The following is a 19,393-nucleotide window of genomic DNA, read 5'->3' as shown; positions in this document are numbered from 1 at the left end:
GGAGTGGTAGTCCCCAACCTCTGGAATCAAGCTGGAATCAAGACTGCCGGGAGAAATATCAATAACCTTAGATATGCAGATGACACCACCCTTATGGCAGAAAGTGAAGAAGAACTAAAAAGCCACTTGATGAAAGTGAAAGTGGAGAGTGAAAAAGTTGGCTTAAAGCTCAACATTCAGAAAACGAAGATCATGGCATCCGGTCCCATCACTTCATGGCAAATAGATGGGGAAACAGTGGAAACAGTGTCAGACTTTATTTTTTGGGGCTCCACAATCACTGCAGATGGTGACTGCAGCCATGAAATTAAAAGACGCTTACTCCTTGGAAGGAAAGTTATGACCAACCTAGATAGCATATTCAAAAGCAGAGACATTACTTTGCCAACAAAGGTTCGTCTAGTCAAGGCTATGGTTTTTCCAGTAGTCATGTATGGATGTGAGAGTTGGACTGTGAAGAAGGCTAAGCACCGAAGAATTGATGCTTTTGAAGTGTGGTGTTGGAGAAGACTCTTGGGAGTCCCTTGAACTGCAAGGAGATCCAACCAGTCCATTCTGAAGGAGATCAGCCCTGGGATTTCTTTGGAAGGAATGATGCTAAAGCTGAAACTCCAGTACTTTGACCACCTCATGCGAAGAGCTGACTCATTGGAAAAGACTCTGATGCTGGGAGGGATTGGGGGCAGGAGGAGAAGGGGATGACAGAGGATGAGATGGCTGGGCATCACTGACTCTATGGACATGAGTCTGGATGAACTCTGGGAGTTGGTGAGGGACAGGGAGGCCTGGCGTGCTGTGATTCATGGGGTCACAAAGAGTCGGACACGACTGAGCGACTGATCTGATCTGATCTGAATGCCTGATGATCTGAGGTGGAGCTGATGCAATAATAATAGAAATAAAGTGCACAATAAGTGTAGCGCACTTGAATCATCCCCAAACCATCACTCTCCCCACTGCCTGAGTCTGTGGAAAAACCTGTCTTCCACAAAATCTGGTGCCAAAAAGGCTGGGGACCTCTGGGACAGAGGGCTTTCCTAAGTTTTTAGTATCTTTATCTTTGTTTTGGAAAAAAAAAAGTTACACATAGAAATACAAATAAATCAGCCCTAGTTAAGAAGGGGAAATACATGGCCAAGAACCCTCTTCACTTAGCCTCTACTACCCCAATTCCTCTCACTACAGAATTGCAAAGGCTCCTTGGAGTCTACTTTATAAACCATTTGCCCTGAAGACTTTATGAACCTATCAACTGGCAAAGCATGTGGAATTTGGATATATCCTTGCCAGCCATACAACATCTTGGTTAAGGTTAGCAGAACTAAATCCCTAGGGATGAGAAATTAAGAGGAAGCCAGCAAGAACACTGTGTGACAGTGACAAGTCTATCCAAAGTTGCATAAAAGAGAGGAACTCAAGGTACCATAATGTAAGGGGCAAGAGCAGACGAAGGTCAAATCTAGATCAAATACCAAAAATCAAAAGAAGGCTTCCCTGATGGCTCAGTGGTCGAGAATCCACCTGACAATGCAGGAGACGTGGGTTTGATCCCTGATCCACATGCCGTGGAACAACTAAACCCCTGAGCCACAATTGCTGAGCCTGCACTCGAGAGCCCGGGAACTGCAACCACTGAAACCCACATGTCCCAGAGCCCGTGCTCAGCAACACGGGAAGCCATCGCGATGAGAAACCTGTGCACCACAATTAGAGAGTGGCCGCTGCTTGCCACAACTAGAGAAAAGCCTGAATGGCAACAAAGAGCCATCACAGCCAAAAATAAATATATAAATAAACAAAAATCATTTTAAAAAGAGAGAGAAAAGAATTTCCTTAAAAAACAACAACAAAGGATGGCCAATCTATGGCAAATAGGATAGAATACAGCTTGAGAAATACAATGGAGGGATTATTACATATACAGACTGTTAGTCTTCGGATTCTTCATATCTAAGACAAGCGAGAAAATAAAGGTAGTCCCAGTTTTGGACTAATCTGGTAGGGATGCAAGCATGTATCCCCCTCACACACCAGAAGCCAATGTGCAAATAAGGCGGGGAGGGTGTAGAAATACTTAAGAGGTCCAGACTAAGTAGACAAGAAAGAGGTCTAAAGCAATTGAAAATGCATGTAAATGACTCTAAAACCCATGCTGCATGTCCATATGGCTTTCACAGTAGATAAACTCACTTACTGAAAGCTCCATAGGAAAAAATGAAAGAAAAGAGGCAAGAAGACATTTTTAGCTTTAACATGCTGTGATTCTATACTACTTTCTAGAATAAAGTTCTAAAAAAAAGACTATTCAAAAAGACACATGTACCCTAGTGTTCACTGCAGCCCTATTCACAATAGCCAGAACCTGGAAGCAAATTAGATGTCCATAAACAGATGAATGGTTAAAGAAGTTACGGTATATTATACAATGGGATATTACTCAGCCATAAAAAGGAACAAACGTGAATCAGTTGAACTAGGGTGGATGAACCTATAGCTTGTTATACACAGTGGAGAAAGACAGAAAGAGAAAAACAAATACTGTATATTAACATACATATACAGAAGCTAGAAAAACGGTGCTGATGAAACTATTTGCGGGACAGGAATAAAGGCACAGACGTAGAGAAAGGACTTATGGATACCACAGGGGAAAGACAGGGTGGGATCAATTGAGAAATAGCACTGGCATTATATACACTACTTTGTATAAAACAGATAGCTAGTATTATAGTTACATAACACGGGGAATCCAGCCTAGTGCTCTGTGATGAACTAGAGGGGTGGGATAGGTTAGTGGGGTGTGTGGGAGGGAGGCTCAAGAGGGAAGGAATATGTATATGTACATATACATACATATTCCCTCCCTATAACTATATACATGTGTGTATATATATAGTTATGACTGATTTGCGCTGTTGTACTACAGAAACCAATACAACACTGTAAAGCAATCATCCTCCAATTAAAAAATTTTTTTAATTTTCAAAAATTAAAAAAGACAAATTCTCATAAAATTTGTAAGACTAAATTATTGCAGTGGGCTTCTATTTTAAGTACTGTTGCAAATAAACAACTAATGTTTGAAAGAAATTCAGCCTCCTGTTCCTAGTCTCCATGGAGCAATGCTATCCATATTTAAAGAAAATCCTGTGAAATGCTACTAAAGTTTAAAGTATGACTATATGCACCAGTTGGAACTGTGGCTTACCCCAGAAAGACTTCCCAGAACCAGTTTTACCAACTGCTTCACGTAGGAAAATGAAGGCGCACAATTGCTATTCCTGATGTGGGCACTGCAAGCATCCAGGACAGTCCGGACAGAGACCCGAGCATAAACCACATCCTCGCACATTCCAAGTAGGATGCTGTTGAGATGATCTCCAAGCTTGATAGGCTGAGGACAAAGAAAGGAAAGGTCACATTGATCAGCTAGGGTAAATTGAACGAATGGGAGGCAAACCATTTTCAGAGTCACAGGAACCATACCAAATAAATACACTTCAAATACTTGGAGGAAGTGAATTCCTTATGTAGTAGCATAAATGTTTGAGTGCATTTTACCTTTTCATAACATAAAAACTGTATTAGCGAAGGACGGTTAACATATATCTCCTAAGGATAGGAGTTATTATTAAAAAAAAAACCTGGGGTTTTTTGGTATGCTTAAGAAATGGAATGGTTTGATTAACCAAGGGTTTTGGTAAGCAGTTTATATATACGCATATACATGTATACACGGAGAAGGCATTCGCACCCCACTCCAGTACTCTTGCCTGGAAAACCCGCCAGGCTCCACTGTCCATGGGGATTCTCCAGGCAAGGAAACTGAAGTGGGTTGCCATACCATCCTCTGATGACTTCTATATTTCTAAGAACATTCTCAGAAAAATAATTTCTTTAGTACTTTATTACTTCATTCTGAGAGAAGACATTATTAACGTGAACAACCAGTATAGAAACGCTGGTGTGCCTGACAGTACACTGCAGAACACCTAAATGCACAGAAGAGCTTCTTAAAAAGTATAATATTGTACACATGTGATGGCTTGACTTACTTGGCTCTGAGGCACTTCATGATCAGCTCCCCAGTACAATGTCATTCCAAGAGAATAAATATGGATCTAGGAATAGAATTAAAAAAAAAAAATCATTTTATGGTAAAAAGTTAATCTAGCAAGTATTATATATTCATCACTTTTTGCTCCAAAGAAAATGTAACACGTGATTTGACAAAACCATCATTTCATATTTTGCATAAAAGAATGTGAGAGCTTATGTAAAACAGAGAGTTAGTGGGAATTTGCTGTATGACGCAGAGAGCTCAAATCTGGTGCTCTGTGACAACCTCTAGGGGTGGGATGGGGTGGGAGGTGGCAGGGAGGTTTAAGAGAGAGGGGACCTATGGCTGATTCATGCTAATGTATGGCAGAAACCAACACAGTATTGCAAAGCAATTATCCTTCAATTAAAAATAAATAAATTTAAATTAAAAATGTATGTGAGAGCTTAAAACAGAAAATAAGACTGTAAATGATCAGAACAGATTTTACTTTCCAACTCCTCAGTCTGTCTGCTGTGAGTAATCATTTTTATCAGTCCTTTTTTTTTTCTTAACTCTAAACTTTTTATTTTGTATTGAGGTTAACCAATTAACATGCAGTGATGGTTTCAGGTGAACGGCTAAGGGACTCAGCCATACCTTACATGTATCCATTCTCCCCCATTTCTTATTTAAAGTTTCTTTATGCAAACTCAAGAGAATATGAATAAAAACTCTGACTTTCCATTTCTTTTACAAAAGGTCAGAAATTTTAAAAAATTACTCAACACCTTGCAGTTTTAATATAACAAGACAGGTTATGACTGTTTAGAGATGGCACTGAATCTCTTTAGCTTCGAATCTCTTAACTCTTCACTGCTGCATAGAACTATATTTTGTGGTTACTGTATTATTTACTTAACTGATCTGTCACTAATTGGCAATTAGAAATTTCCTAAACTTTTGCTATCATAAATAAAGTTTTAGTAAACAGTTTTGGAAATGTCTTTTTGTACATGCAAGTATTCCTCTTAAATTGACTCTCTTACATTATGAATAAAAGAGCAAATCATCTGTAGTTTTGATACATTTTTGTCTGATTTCCCCCCACAACGTTTTATCCTTTTGCATTTCCACAGCAACATATGAGACTGTTTTTCCACAAGCCTTATCCATAGAATGTGTTATGAAGCTGTTTGCTGAACTGAAAAGAGAAAAAAAATCTCATTACAGTTTGATTAGCACTTTTCTTACCAAGAATGGATGGGGTAGTAGCACATGGAAAAAAAAAGCTGGGTCTGAAAAGGTTCCTTTTTCATTGTCTGTTTGCTTCTTAAAGATTGGAAAAATGACAACATAGTTTTATGCTGATAGTATGGATAGAACAGGGAAAACTGGAATTGCAGGAGAGAGGAGACAGCTGGGAGAACACTGATGAGTAAGCAGGAGGAAGTGGAGGCTAACACACAGATGAAGGAGTTGGCTTCACAGAGGAGCACAGCCAGTTCTTACAAAGCAGGGAAGCAAAGAATATGAAAATTTATGTGGGTAATCTGGTCATGGGATCTTGGGAGAAGTCTCCTGATTACTTCTACTTTTTTCCCCCTGGTGAAACAGGAAGCAAGATTATCGACCTAAAGAGTGGACAGTTAATCCTTCTAAGTAATCATTTTCCAGCTCTCGTTAAGAGATTCAAAGCTAAACGTTCAGCCAGCTCTCCCAGTATTGAATAATCTTACCACAAACATTTTGTTTGTAGCCATCTTACTGCAATGTCATCTTCAGTGTCTTTTCTTTTTTTTCCATTTTGCTGTCATTTTTCCATCTCTATTTTTAATTATACAAACTGTCTCAAACCTCTTTAGATATACGTGAGATAAATCCATATAAAACTGGATATCCTTAGAATCTCACAGCATTTAAATTACAGATTAGAAAAAGTTTGTTCCTCTTTTTAAATATTTTCATGGCTCCCAATGTTCAAAATCCCAAATTCTTTATGATACACCAGGCTCACTCTGACTTGCCTCCATCTCCATTTTCCAAACAGATTTTTCAGTCTTCCTTCTCTTCTCATTCCTTTCTCTATCACACCTAAACACTTCAAAACTAAAAGATAATTCTCTGCTGGCAAACCAATCTTTCTCTTTCCCAGCTTTTTTTGAACTGTTCCTCCTACCAAGAATTTCTTTCCTCATCTGTCAATAAAAGTTCTACCCATTATTGATAGCCCAAAGATGCTGTTATCTATTATGAATGCTATATAAATCTTTTCCCAACTGTACAAAGCATTCTCTCTTATATGATACAGTTTTCATTTCATTTGTATCTCTAATGAAACAGTTAACTAATACTACCTGCAACATAGTTAGGATGTTTGCTTGTTTGTCTTCCTTGAGGGAGCCTCGTTTTTTATACATCTTAATATCCCTCTTAGCAACTGACACAACTTGTACATAGTAGATATTCAAAACATGCCTGGTGAACTGAATTAAATGTGCATGAAGTTCAAGGCAACATGTTGCAGACTATTTGTATCACATTTCTGTTTAGAATTCAAGGAACCTCATATGGAAACACCTTTTCAAAGAGCCTCACATGTGAAAAACATTTTCATACCTTTAGCAAAAATGATGAACTGCATACTCAAATATATGTCTCTTAATATATTAATTCTGATTTGTGGTTCTTTGAGATACTGGTAGTAGTTTAAGATCCTTTATTATATTTACTTGTCAGTATGTGAATTGAATTACTTTAATAACATATAAGACTATAAAAGATTAATAACATTTAAAAAATAGATTATAAACTTAATACATTTGCTGATCATCTAAATATACATACACTATAATGGTTAGTTTTATGTGTCGATTTGACTGGATGCCTAGATATTTGATCAAACCCTATTCTGGGTATTTCTGGGAGAGCGTTTTGGATGAAAGTGCCATTTAAATTGGTAAAGTGGGCAAGACAGACTGTTCTCCCCAGTATGGGTTGTCCTCATCCAATCACTGGAAGGCCTGTGTAGGACAAAATGGTTTACCCACCCCCAGGTAAGAAAGAATTCTTTCTGCCTGACTGCCTTCAAACTAGGACATCAGCTTTTTATTGCCTTTGGACTTGATCCAAAATATCAGCTCTTCCTGGGCCCCGAGCCTTCTGGCCTTCAGAGTGGAACTACACCCTTGGTTCTCCTGGTTCTCAGACCAGAACTACAATGTTGCTCTCCTGGTCTCCAGCTTGCCAGCTCATCTTACAGATCTTGGGACTTGTCAGTATCCATGATCACATGAGCTAATAAGTCTCTCTTCACACACACACACACACACCCTACTGATCTAGTTTCTCTGGAGACTCCTGTTTAATAAATATCCAAATATGAGATATATATATACATATATATAGAGAGAATATATATGTATGAATCAAACAAAGAAGTGGTAAATTTGTACTGCTGCTGCTGCTGTCGCTTCAGTCGTGTCCGACTCTGTGTGACCCCATAGGCAGCAGCCCACCAGGCTCCGCCGTCCCTGGGATTCTCCAGGCAAGAACACTGGAGTGGGCTGCCATTTCCTTCTCCAATGTGTGAAAGTGAAAAGTGAAAGTGAATTCGCTTAGTCGTGTCCAACTCGTAGCGAAATCCAAAAAAGACAAGCTTACTTCTGATTAGGGAAGAAATTTAAAGCAGGGGCAGTTTAAGCTGAGCCTTGAACATAGGTTATGTGTCCCCTTTCTGTGTTCTCTTAATATTTTGTACAGACCTACTATCCTCGTATTTTCATTATTATTATTATTAATTGCTTTTTGTCTGTCTCTCCATTACTGATACTTACATTACTATTTTCCCTTTGAGAGCAAAGACTATTTCTTATTCAATATCTCTGTAAACCTATGGCCTAATATAGAATATCTAAGTCCTCGAGAGATGGTCATTGAAAGAACGGTTGGTACTTAGGATGTGAGTTTGCAGAAATGGGGAAGGGCACTGTTATACAAAAGAGGGAAGCCACAAAGCATAGAATCTCTTTAATAATCACTGATTACAACTTGTGCATATGAAAGAGAGGAGTTGAAATATGGTTGGAATCAAACTCTGGAGAGGTTTCCTAGGTTTTGCAAAGGAATCTGTATTTAACTGGGTAAAAAAAGCAGAAGGTTTTTGAAGGAAAAAAAAAAAGAGAGATGATCAGAGGGGTTAATCTGACAGCAGTTGGGCAAATAGTCAAGAGGCAGAATTAAGTTGGAAGACTATGATAAAAGTTCAAGAGAAAGGAAATGGGGACCCTACCATAGCCCTGGCAATAGGGCTGAAGAGGAGAGGATAGAATGGCTGGACTTGGGAAGATGACTTGAGAAATTTAGGCAATTAAGTGGACTTGTGGAAAGGCAGGAATCAGAGATAAAGATGTGAAAATGTGACAGTAAAACACACACACACACACACAGAGTTGAAAGAGCCAATATATTCCATGGGAAAGAGAAATCTGTTTTGTCTTTACAGTTATAATGGGCTGGAATATGAACTCTGAATGAAACGACTTTGTCCTATCCATAATTTTATCCCAGGACCTAGGACTGCACTTAATAGTAACTGTTAATACTCAGTGGGTGCTTACTCTATGCTGGGGACTGTTCTAAGCACTTAACAAGTATCATCGCATTTAGCTTTCAGCTCTATACCAGTGATTCTCAAAGAGTTATTCCCCAACCAGCAGCATCTGCATCCCCTGGGAATTTGGGAGAAAAGCAAGTTCTCAGACCCTGCCCCAGACCTACTGAATCAGAGGTCCTGGAGGTAAGCCCTGCAGTCTGTGTTTTATCGAGTCCCTCTGGTAATTCTGATGCAGGATACAGTGTGAGAACTACTGTTCTACGCCCTACCTGCCAGTTACACCTTGCTTCGAGTTCTTTTGGACATACACCCAGACGTGAGATGCTGCATCACATAACAGTTCTGTGTTTAACTTTTTCGAGGAGCCGCCATGCTGTTTTTCATAACGACTATACAATTTACAGTCCCAGAAACGTAAATGAAAGTCCCAGCTTCTCTGTTCTCAAAAACACGTGCTATTTTTTGTTCTCTTGATAGTGGTCAGTCTATTGGGTGCCAGATGATATCTCTATAACCCTAGCATTTAAATTTTTAATTTAATTCTGTCATTAAATGTTGGACTCTAGAACTAGACAGCCCTGGAGTTTCTTCAAATGCCTGTGTGTAATAACTATACTTTCAAATTTATGGATAAATGGGAACAAATGGAAGGGAGAGAGGGTGGATTAGTAAGAATTAATGTAGAATAAATGTAGTGTAGTGTGGCTAAAGGCATTTGGTCTTTAAAACAAGTTCATTTGAGGTTTCTGCTGTTTCCTCATATTATCCTTCTAAAGATGACTCTTGATTTTAAGAAGTATAGATATGGTGAAAGTGTTAGTAGCTCAGTTGTGTCTGACTCTTTGCAACCCAATGGACTGTAGCCCGCCAGGCTCCTTTGTCCGTGGAATTCTCCAGGCAAAAATACTGAAGTGGGTAGCTATTCCCTTCTCCAGGGGATTTTCCCAACCCCAGGATCCAACCCAGATCTCCTGCGTGTCCTGCATTGCAGGCAGATTCTTTACTGTCTGGTAGGAAGCACAATTCAGAGAAGCCAATGGCACCCCACTCCAGTACTCTTGCCTGGAAAATCCCATGGACGGAGGAGCCTGGTGGGCTGCAGTCCATGGGGTCGCTAAGAATCAGACATGACTGAGTGACTTCACTTTCACTTTTCACTTTCATGCATTGGAGAAGGAAATGGCAACCCACTCCAGTGTTCTTGCCTGGAGAATCCCAGGGACAGGGGAGCCTGGTGGGCTGCCATCTATGGGATTGCACAGAGTCGGACATGACTGAAGCAGCTTAGCAGTAGCAAGAAGCACAATTACTGCTACTTACACTGTAAGTTAGTGAAAATAAACACTTAACCTAAGATCCCTTTAGTTCACTAGGGATATAGTTCAAATCCCTGGTGCATGTCCAATAATCTTGAAGAGAAAACAAAACAAGAATTTGATTCAGGTTCTAGTCCTAACAAAATGATTTCAAAAGAATTGCCAAATTAATCATGTGCCAAGCAAGCAGGAAGTAAACAATTACTCACTGAAGGGAAAACCAGAGAATCAAAAAGCTTTGTGTGACCTATATAATCTTGTCTAGTTATTTAAATAAATGGGCATGCTACCTGGAAAAGTAAAATTTTAGGGCAAATAAATGCAAAGTGTCATGGTAAGGTAAACTTTTTTTCATATAACTGTATATGTAGTTTACAAAACAAGTTTCATTGAATGAAGGAAACATTTTCACAGGTCAAGATCTTACTAAGTATTCAGTATTATTCATAAGCTAGGCTTTAAGTATCATATATTTTTTAAAAAATTTCATATACTATCAATAGCAAACATTTGTTGAGAACAAGTTAAAAATGGCATATCCTTAACTCAGGAAACTATGAAATGCTTTTACCGTCTTCTTTCTCAAGATGTCAGAGTATAGTTGGCAACTTTGTAGGAATGGAACAATGCCCATCACATCCCCAACACTTGATTCTGAACACCTAGCCTAATAATAGGGAGGCTTCAATCACTTTCCTAAACTCAGGATCTAACAGTTGTACCTAAGTACATGGGAGGTTTACTGTCTGGGTATTCTGACATCACAGGACAAACTGGGAAGGCCCTTGGCAAGTCAGAAAAGCACTCGTGCACCTATCCAGCAGTTTTTCAATTGTGGATTTTAAATACCTTGCAGAAAGAATTCATAAACACTTGTGCAAAATTTTTTCTTAACTAGAGAAAACTTACTTATAATTCAGCAGCAGTTTTTAAAACGAAGACACTTGTGACTCTACTGCAGTGATTCTTACAGTTTTCCTTAGGTTACCAGACCCACCTGAGAGACTGATAACCCAGTTTGAAGGACACCCCTGCCCCTAAAGTGCTCAGACACACAACACTTAGTACATCATTTCATTGGTTTGTAGATATCCTGAAGCTCAGTTAAGATTCAGAAATCTCAAGGGTTAAATAATTTACACACACATCATGCCTATCTCTAATATTCCAATTAATCTCTATCTTTAAAAATCTTATTATTAAAGGAATCACAGAGTATACAGAATGAATGCACACTATTTAAATATACATAGCTATACATATGGAGAAGGCAATGGCACCCCACTCCAGTACTCTTGCCTGGAAAATCCCATGGATGGGGGAACCTGGTAGGCTGTAGTCCATGGGGTTGCTAAGAGTCGGACATGACTGAGCGACTTCACTTTCACTTTTCACTTTCATGCATTGGAGAAGGAAATGGCAACCCACTCCAGTGTTCTTGCCTGGAGAATCCCAGAGTCGGGGGAGCCTGGTGGGCTTCCGTCTATGGGGTCGCACAGAGTCGGACATGACTGAAGCGACTTACCAGCAGCTATACATATGGTATCCAGTTTAATAAAACACTACCAGTATAAATGCCTTCATGATATAAAACTACCAACACTGTACATACTGGGTATTAAACAAAGTCCTTTGCAAACACCTCCTTGCACATAATGGGAAATTTCTTAGGGTTAATGCCTTCAGCATTACCTCCACTTCATAGCTATGGTTTCTATTCACTGGTTGCTTTGCATGTACCTTTCCAAATTCTTAAGCAGCTCTCGGAATATAAAAGGTAGATAAAACTGGATTCTCTACCAATTCTCGTCCGTCTTATTTCAGATATATAACCAATGGCTCAAATCAAGATGTCTTCCTCACATTAGAAAATCTGTGTAACAGGCAGGCTTGGTTTTCTGTATCAGTGGTTCTGCATCTGCAGATTCAACCAACTGAGGATCGTGTAGTACTGGAGTATTTACTATTGAGAAGAATATTCACATGAGGGGGTCCATGCAGTTCAAATCAGAGTTGTTCAAGGGTCAACTACATGTCAAAATTTTAAATGCACATACTCTGATTTAACAATGTTACTACTAGGAAATTATTAAGTTAGTTTTTGCACTTACATGCACTGATGTATGAGAAATGATATCCATAGCCAATTCTGAATTCTCCAAAGTTCCCTATCTATGTTATCACAGCTTGGGAATTCCCTGGTGCTCCAGTGGTTTGGACGCTGTGCCTTCCTTGCCAAGGGCCTTGGTTCAATCCCTAGTCAGGGAACTAAGATCTCACAAGCCACGTGATAAGCCAAAAATAAATAAAAATTATCACAGCTTGCTACACAAAATACACATATTTATTCCAAAATTTCTTTTCAGAGCCTTGACAATGAAATTAGATCTTCAAATATCAATGGCACTGCTATCCTCAGACTGGATATTCCTATCATAAACTTTTCCTTCTTCATTGCTTCATCAAATCAACTGTGAAACTCTTTCAGCTTTGCTTCTACTATAACCCCATCATCCCCACCTTTACATGCCTAACGCCTTATACAATTTTTAGTTCTTTAGACTCTTTGCGACTCCATGGACTGCAGCACTCCAGGCCTCCCTGTCCATCACCAACTCCCGGAGTTTACTCAAACTTGTGTCCGTTGAGTCGGTGATGCCATCCAGCCATCTCATCCTCTGTCGTCCCCTTCTCCTCCCACCTTCAATCTTTCCCAGCATCAGGCTCTTTTCAAATGAGTCAGTTCTTCACATCAGGTGGCCAAAGTATTGGAGTTTCAGCTTCAGCATCAGTCCTTCCAATGAATGTTCAGGACTGATTTTCTTTAGGATGGACTTCTAAATTCTAGTCACTATACGCCAACACAAATGCTGCCTTCTCTGCCGTACCATTCTAAACAGAAAATTGCTCCTCTTCTAAACTCTATCCCTCTATACATCATTTATTTGTATTTACCTTATTGGTCTATATACATTGATCAGGATCCACCTTCTAGTTATTTTTGTATCTTCCTCACAAGTACAGTGTTTTATACATAGCAGGCTTTTAATAAGTATTTTAAACCTTGAATTAATAAAGGCTCACATTTTTTTTCATGTTTTTTTTCTTAGACCTATACATTTTAATAAAATTACTTCGAATTCTTAAAATAAATACGAACTTCTTGGAATACATGGTCATTTTGTTTTTTAGTTGAGGCATACTGTAATAGCAGGGGGTTTTCCTGGTAGCTCAACTGGTAAAGAATTCGCCTGCAATGCAGGAGACCCCGGTTCAATTCCTGGGTCAGGAAGATCCCCTGGAGAAGGGAGAGACTGCCCACTCCAGTATTCTTGGGCTTCCCTGGTGGCTCAGCTGGTAAAGAATCCACCTGCAGCACAGGAGACCTGGGTTTGATCCCTTGGTTGGGAAGATCCCCTGGAGAAGAAGGCTACCCATTCCAGTATCCTGGTCTAGAGAATTCCATGGATAGTATAGTCCATGGGGTCACAAAGAGCCACGACTGAGCGGCTTTCACTTATACTATAATACTACACCATATGCTATAAGTTATAGGTGTACAACACAGTGATTCACAGATTTTCAAGGTATGCTCCACCTATAGTTACTATAAATATCTGGCTATATTCCCCATGCTGTACGGTATACCCTTACAACTCATTTTGTACCTAATAGTTTGTACTTCTCCCTCCTCTCCCCTTTTCTTATCCCTCCCCACTTCCCTCTCCACACTGGTAACCACTAGCTTGTTCTCTGTATCTGTGAGTCTGTTTCTTTTTTGTTTTATTCACTAGTTTGTTGTATTTTTTAGATTCCATATACTATAAGTAATTTCATGATTATTTAAAATTCAATGAGTGTTTTTCAGAGGGTTGATGTAGGGTAGTTCAGTGTCTATTTTTCCGACGCCCACCAAAACAAAATCAAGCCAAAAAAAAAAAAAAAATACTTAATGTTACCTTTTCAACATCGGAGAGAGAAGTGAGTGACTGACTCTGAAGAACCTCTGGTGCAGTGAATGCACGAAGATCCTGATTGGAAATATTTTCATCTGTAAATGACACACTGCCGGATGGCAGCAGCAGCAGAGACCATGGAGAAATGATGAAGCCAAGAGCAGCAGGGTCAGCTATGCTTACTGCTTTGTAACCACCCAGAATGAAAAGGAAAAAAAAAAGGTGTTTAAAATTAGGCAATTATAGATCACTTAAATGAATATCCAAGCATAGTCATAGATACGTGCAGTTACATACACTAAAGCAACATGCTATAAAAAGAGACAAGGATCATTCATCTACTACTGTTAGGATTATCAACAACCATGGATCTGGATCTGGCTTAGTCTTTCAAACTTAGACTAGATGGCAGATCTAAGAAACTAGAGAACGTTCATTGCTAGTCATAAGACTGAACCTGGTTCAAATACTCCATCACAGTGATACAGAGATATGAATAAGAATCAATAGTCCTTACATGTTGGTGGTAGGGGAAGGGATCATGGATTCCTTTGAGGATTTGGTGAAAACTATAATCAAGAAACCCTTTCAAGGAAACTGTCCATAAATATAAAACCCCATAAGCAAAAGGTGTTCATGGATCTCCTTAGAGCCCATTTATGGATCCCAGGTTGAGTCCCTGATTTATAGTATTGAGCCCTGAAATGGACAGAAAATAATTCCCTTGATAATTCATCAGATTTAGAAGTAGTAAAGTTTCCAGCTAAAATGAAAATCTCTTTTTTGCATCAATATGTATATTTGTCTAGTTTCCATTTGTTCATCATTTCAGTAGAATTTCAGACAGCTTCCATGCTACCAAATGGAATCAATGAGGTTGTTAATTTTGTTTTGTTTAGATGTTTGTTTATATTTGCACCTAAGAATTCAGTTTAAGAGTAGTCTTTTAAAAATCCTTAGATTTTAATTTTAGCAGGCCTCCTCTAAAAGTAAAACTATATACATTAGGCTCAATAAAACACACTTATTAGAGGGAATTTTATTTTGACCTCACATTTCAAAAGGAAATTAATCTAGGTTTTAAGGTAACTGCTAAATGAAACTGAGTTACAGACTCAAGATACCTCTACAGGAAAGTCACAAAAGGCCTCTGACAAACAGTGACACTATTGTTTGATCTGAATGGGTTATATTCTATCTAACTCAAGTCATAAGAAACTGACAGAAGTCTGTGGAATAGTTTATCAAATATACAGTAAGTATACTTTCCTAAAACCAACTTCTATTAGAAGAGAATCATTGATCTTTTTTGACTTTTAAACCTCTACCTGTGGTCAAGATTCTAATCATCAGAATTTGACTTACGTTGATAAAAAAGTAAACTTTAAAAAAAAAAAAAAAGTAAACTTTATTTCTCCTTTGAAGGTTAAAAAGGCAACTACACACTCTCCTGCATTATTATGAATTTGAAACATGTCTTTAATAATTGTGTCAAGGAAGAGAAAAGTGTTTGAATGCATCTTTCTTCACTCAGTGTACCTTGTGTTGCCCTGAAGCCCAGTTACAGATCACTGGTCTTCATATTCCAACTCAATCACACATCAGGTTGCTAAGAACAAGACTCTCAATTCTCATGGCAAAATAAGTTTCAATGAATCATCATAGCTGTTAAGCCTAGGTATACTGTTGCTTCTCAGCCACTTTACACATTTTCTTGTTAAAGCTTCTTCTTGGGTATCTATCTCATGCACAAATACCACAAAATTCAGCCAGAGAACTCAAACCAGGTACAACAATATTTTCTTTACCAAACGTTGCTATTCATAATATTGAGACTTCATGTGTGTCACAGACATAATAAAACAGTCTATGATCAATTCTTTTCAAATTAGCAACTAACGGCCATTCCCTTCTCCGGGGGATCTTCCTGATCCAGGGATCGAACCTGGGTCTCCCACATTGCAAGCTGATTCTTTACCAGGGAAGCCACCAGGAAAGCCCAAATGGGGCAAACACTACAACAATCCAGAAGGCAATGCACTGATACCTGGTGTAAGATGACGATGGCCTGGAACCACAGTGGTAGTGAGAACCTGTTAGAACGTGAGTGTATTTCAGAGACACTTACAGCAAGAATTTCTTGACAGACTGGATGTGGAGTGAGAAAAAGGAGAATCAGAATGACTCCAAGGTTTTGGTATCAGTAACAGGAAGGATGGTGTGTCATCAACTGAGAGTAAAGAGACTATAGGAGTAGCATAGGTTGCTGAGGCAGGGCTGGGAGATTCAACTTTACTTTGGGACCTATTAAGTTGAAGATATCTGTTACATATTCAAATGGAGGTGTCAAGTACGCAGTTGAATCTCAAGTCTAGGAGAAAGATCTGAACTGGAGATATATTTTGGGAGTCATTGCCCTAAGAGATGGTATTGAAAACCCTGTAACTGGATGAGAGGAACAAAAAGTTAGTTTTAAGATCGAAAAGAAATTAAGAACAAGGATTGTGGTTGGGCTGCTCCAACATTAAGACCAGCTGCTCCTTCTCAGTCTTTCCTTCCAGCTTGCTGTTCTCTTCTGGGGCATCCACACCAAGTATGGCATCACAATCTCTCTCTTACAATTCTTTTGTGCATCAGTGTCAAGCTCCACTTCACCATTTTAATTTTTTATTTAACAGTCTTTCTATCAAGGGGCCCAGCATCCAATCCCGAACCTAAGAAAGGGAGTTGAACAAATTCCAACTCTCATGCCAGTTCCTGTTAGCCTTATCTGGGGACAGAATTATGATTTCTGGTATACTTATTGCCATTTGAATTTATAAATTATCAGGGATCACAGCTGATACAGAAGGAGGAGTGCCATCCTAAAGTCTAAATGCTCTGTCCTGTCCCGCCATTCTTGGCATTGGTATCCATTCAGACCTCTGGTGGCTCAGTGGTAAAAGAATCTACCTACAATGTAGGAGACTGCCTGCACTGCAAGAGACGTGGGTTTGATCCCTGGGTCAGGAGGACCACCTGGAGGAGGGCGTGGCAACCCACTCCAGTTCTTGCCTGGGAAATTTCATGTGGAGACAAGACTAGCGGGTCACAGTCCATAGGACTGAAAGAGTTTGACATGACTTAGAGACTAAACCTCCACCACACTCTTCCTCCCTGCCCCAGGCAACAGACTGATTCTACCCTCTTCTTTACAGGGTGGCACACAACAGAAACTGCTGCAGGTAAAAGTTATCTACAATTGCTTATAGCTTTGAAATTAACAGGTTTGTTTATTCACTTATCAGCACAATGAAGGTCAAAAAAACTACACTGACAAGAAATGTATCTTTCAATTTTTGCTTTAAACAATAAATTTTTGTTAGTTTTTACTGAACATCTAAAGTATACCATTATTTTAAGTAGTTTATATATCTAAATGGCTCAGAAGGTAAAGCGTCTGCCTGCAGTGTAGGAGACTTGGGTTCGATCCCTGGGTTGCGAAGATCCCCTGGAGAAAGAAATGCCAACCCACTCCAGTGGGTTCTCCAGTGGAATCCAGTGGAATCTCCAGATTCTTGCTTGGAGAATCCCATGGATGGAGGAGCCTGTTAGGCTACAGTCCACGGGATCGCAAAGAGTCGGACATGACTGAGCAACTTCACTTTCACTTTTTATATCTAAACATAATATTCGCAAAACGTCAAGTCATTTGCTCATAGTCGTTGTTGTTTAGTCACTAAGTTGTGTCCGACACTGTGATCCCATAGACTGCAGCATGCCAGGCTCCTCTGTCCTCCACCATCTTCCGGAGTTTGCTCAAATTCACATCCATTGCTGACAGAGTCCATAGTGTTATTGGAAACATAAAATGTATTAAAAAAATAAAAATAAGATAGTAAGTATAAGGTATCTAGAAGGGAGAAAAGAATATAAAAGAGGATTTAGAGGAAATTACTTAAGTAACAATGAAGAGAGAATTAATTTTTTTTTGTATGTGCCTTTAAAATGAGTATGATTTGACCTTGGCTAAGGGGGAGATTCCAAAAAGAGGCAGCCAAGGCAAAAGCATGTGGTCAGGAAATTACTAAATTTGTACAAGGAACAGCAAGAACCTGGAGCAGAGGAATGGTAGAGAACAGTGAGAAACACAATTACCAAGGTGGGTCATAGTTTTACTTGTTAAAAAACACACATACAAAGAAATGACACAAATATTATCACTGCTCTCAAGTGCAGCTTTTAAATGTCTGGTAATAAAGTTGAAGCAGCTGTGACAACAAACTACACTGTTGTCAAATTCCCAAAACACACACACAACATTTAAGCACCACGTTCTTTAGAAAACAGACCACAAAATATATTTTTTAATAATTTAAAGGGTTATGCAAACCTTCGTGTGAGGAAACTTAGAGTCCTGGCTGAAATCTGTCTAATTCACCCTCCTTGTCTAACTAACAGAGAAAGAATTTAAGGCAAATGTATTCAAAATCCCTCAAAGAATGCTAACAAAAGAAGATTTAAAAACAGGATTCCAGAAGCTTGTAATTTAGTGTTCCCTAATGTTTTAGTTGTGTGATGACTGTCCTCAAGAATGCTGTTGTTATGAAAGAGTAAACCTGACGTGAACCGATTTCAGTGCTCAAACGATTCTATTTAAAGGCTTTCACCAACATTCCACAGAAAAAGCTGCTTACTCAAAATATTATGCAGTTAGAGGCAAACTTAGAAATAAGCAGAAATCTGATATGCAAAGAAACATCTTAGCACTTCTTTCTGATGTGCCTTTAATCTAAGACATATCTACATATTTTCCCTGCACTGAGGGATCTTCTCATTTCCTTTAGATTGTCCACTTCATTTCATTTTTTGGCCCTCCAATTACAGTATAAAATTAGAGAAATGATCGTAACTGGGTAACAAACATGATAAGGCAAAAGAACTCAAAGTATCAGGAAATCATCTAAAAACTCAGAACAACAATGAAACCATTTTGACCTGAAAAATCCTTTGGTCTATTTAAGCACATATTATGAGCTTTCCCGGTTGCTCAGCAGTAAAGAAGTCCTCTGCCAATGCAGGGGACACAAGAGATGCAGGTATGATCCTTGGCTCTGGAAGATCCAATGGCAACCCGTCCCAGTATTCTTGCCTGAAAAATTCCATGGACAGAGGAACTTGGCAGGCGACAGTCCATGGGGTCACAGAGTCAGACATGACTGAGCAACTGAGCACACACACACATGTTCTATTACAGTACTTGGCAAAAATCTATGCAGAGTCCACTGTTTCAAACTCTGAAGGATCTGATGAAGTCATTCTATCACACAGAATTCACTCATAAACTCAGCTCACATGTGCATTAAAAAAAGACACACAGTGTTAAGTCAATGATCTGGTGTAACAATGCACAAACAGAAAAATACATAGTTTAGAATAAATCCCCTATATTTTAGGACTTTCCTGGTGGCTCAGACAGAAGCGTCTG

General features: G+C 39.1%; 1 protein-coding gene across 1 annotated transcript in view; it reads right to left on the bottom strand.

Moving 5' to 3' along the window:
* PTPN13 (protein tyrosine phosphatase non-receptor type 13) overlaps nt 1-19,393 on the bottom strand; it is a gene marked incomplete at its 3' end in the record, with an annotated part of 193,595 nt that overhangs the window by 105,777 nt on the left and 68,425 nt on the right. The window contains 3 exon segments of the mRNA NM_174590.3: nt 3,209-3,394; nt 4,056-4,121; nt 13,930-14,108. Of these exon segments, the coding sequence (NP_777015.2) occupies nt 3,209-3,394; nt 4,056-4,121; nt 13,930-14,108 (431 nt within the window).

Source organism: Bos taurus, chromosome 6 (genome assembly GCF_002263795.3).
Source record: "Bos taurus isolate L1 Dominette 01449 registration number 42190680 breed Hereford chromosome 6, ARS-UCD2.0, whole genome shotgun sequence".
Taxonomy (NCBI): Eukaryota; Metazoa; Chordata; class Mammalia; order Artiodactyla; family Bovidae; genus Bos; species Bos taurus.
The sequence above is the reverse complement of the archived record's forward strand: the minus strand, read 5'-3'. Positions and strand labels throughout refer to the sequence as shown.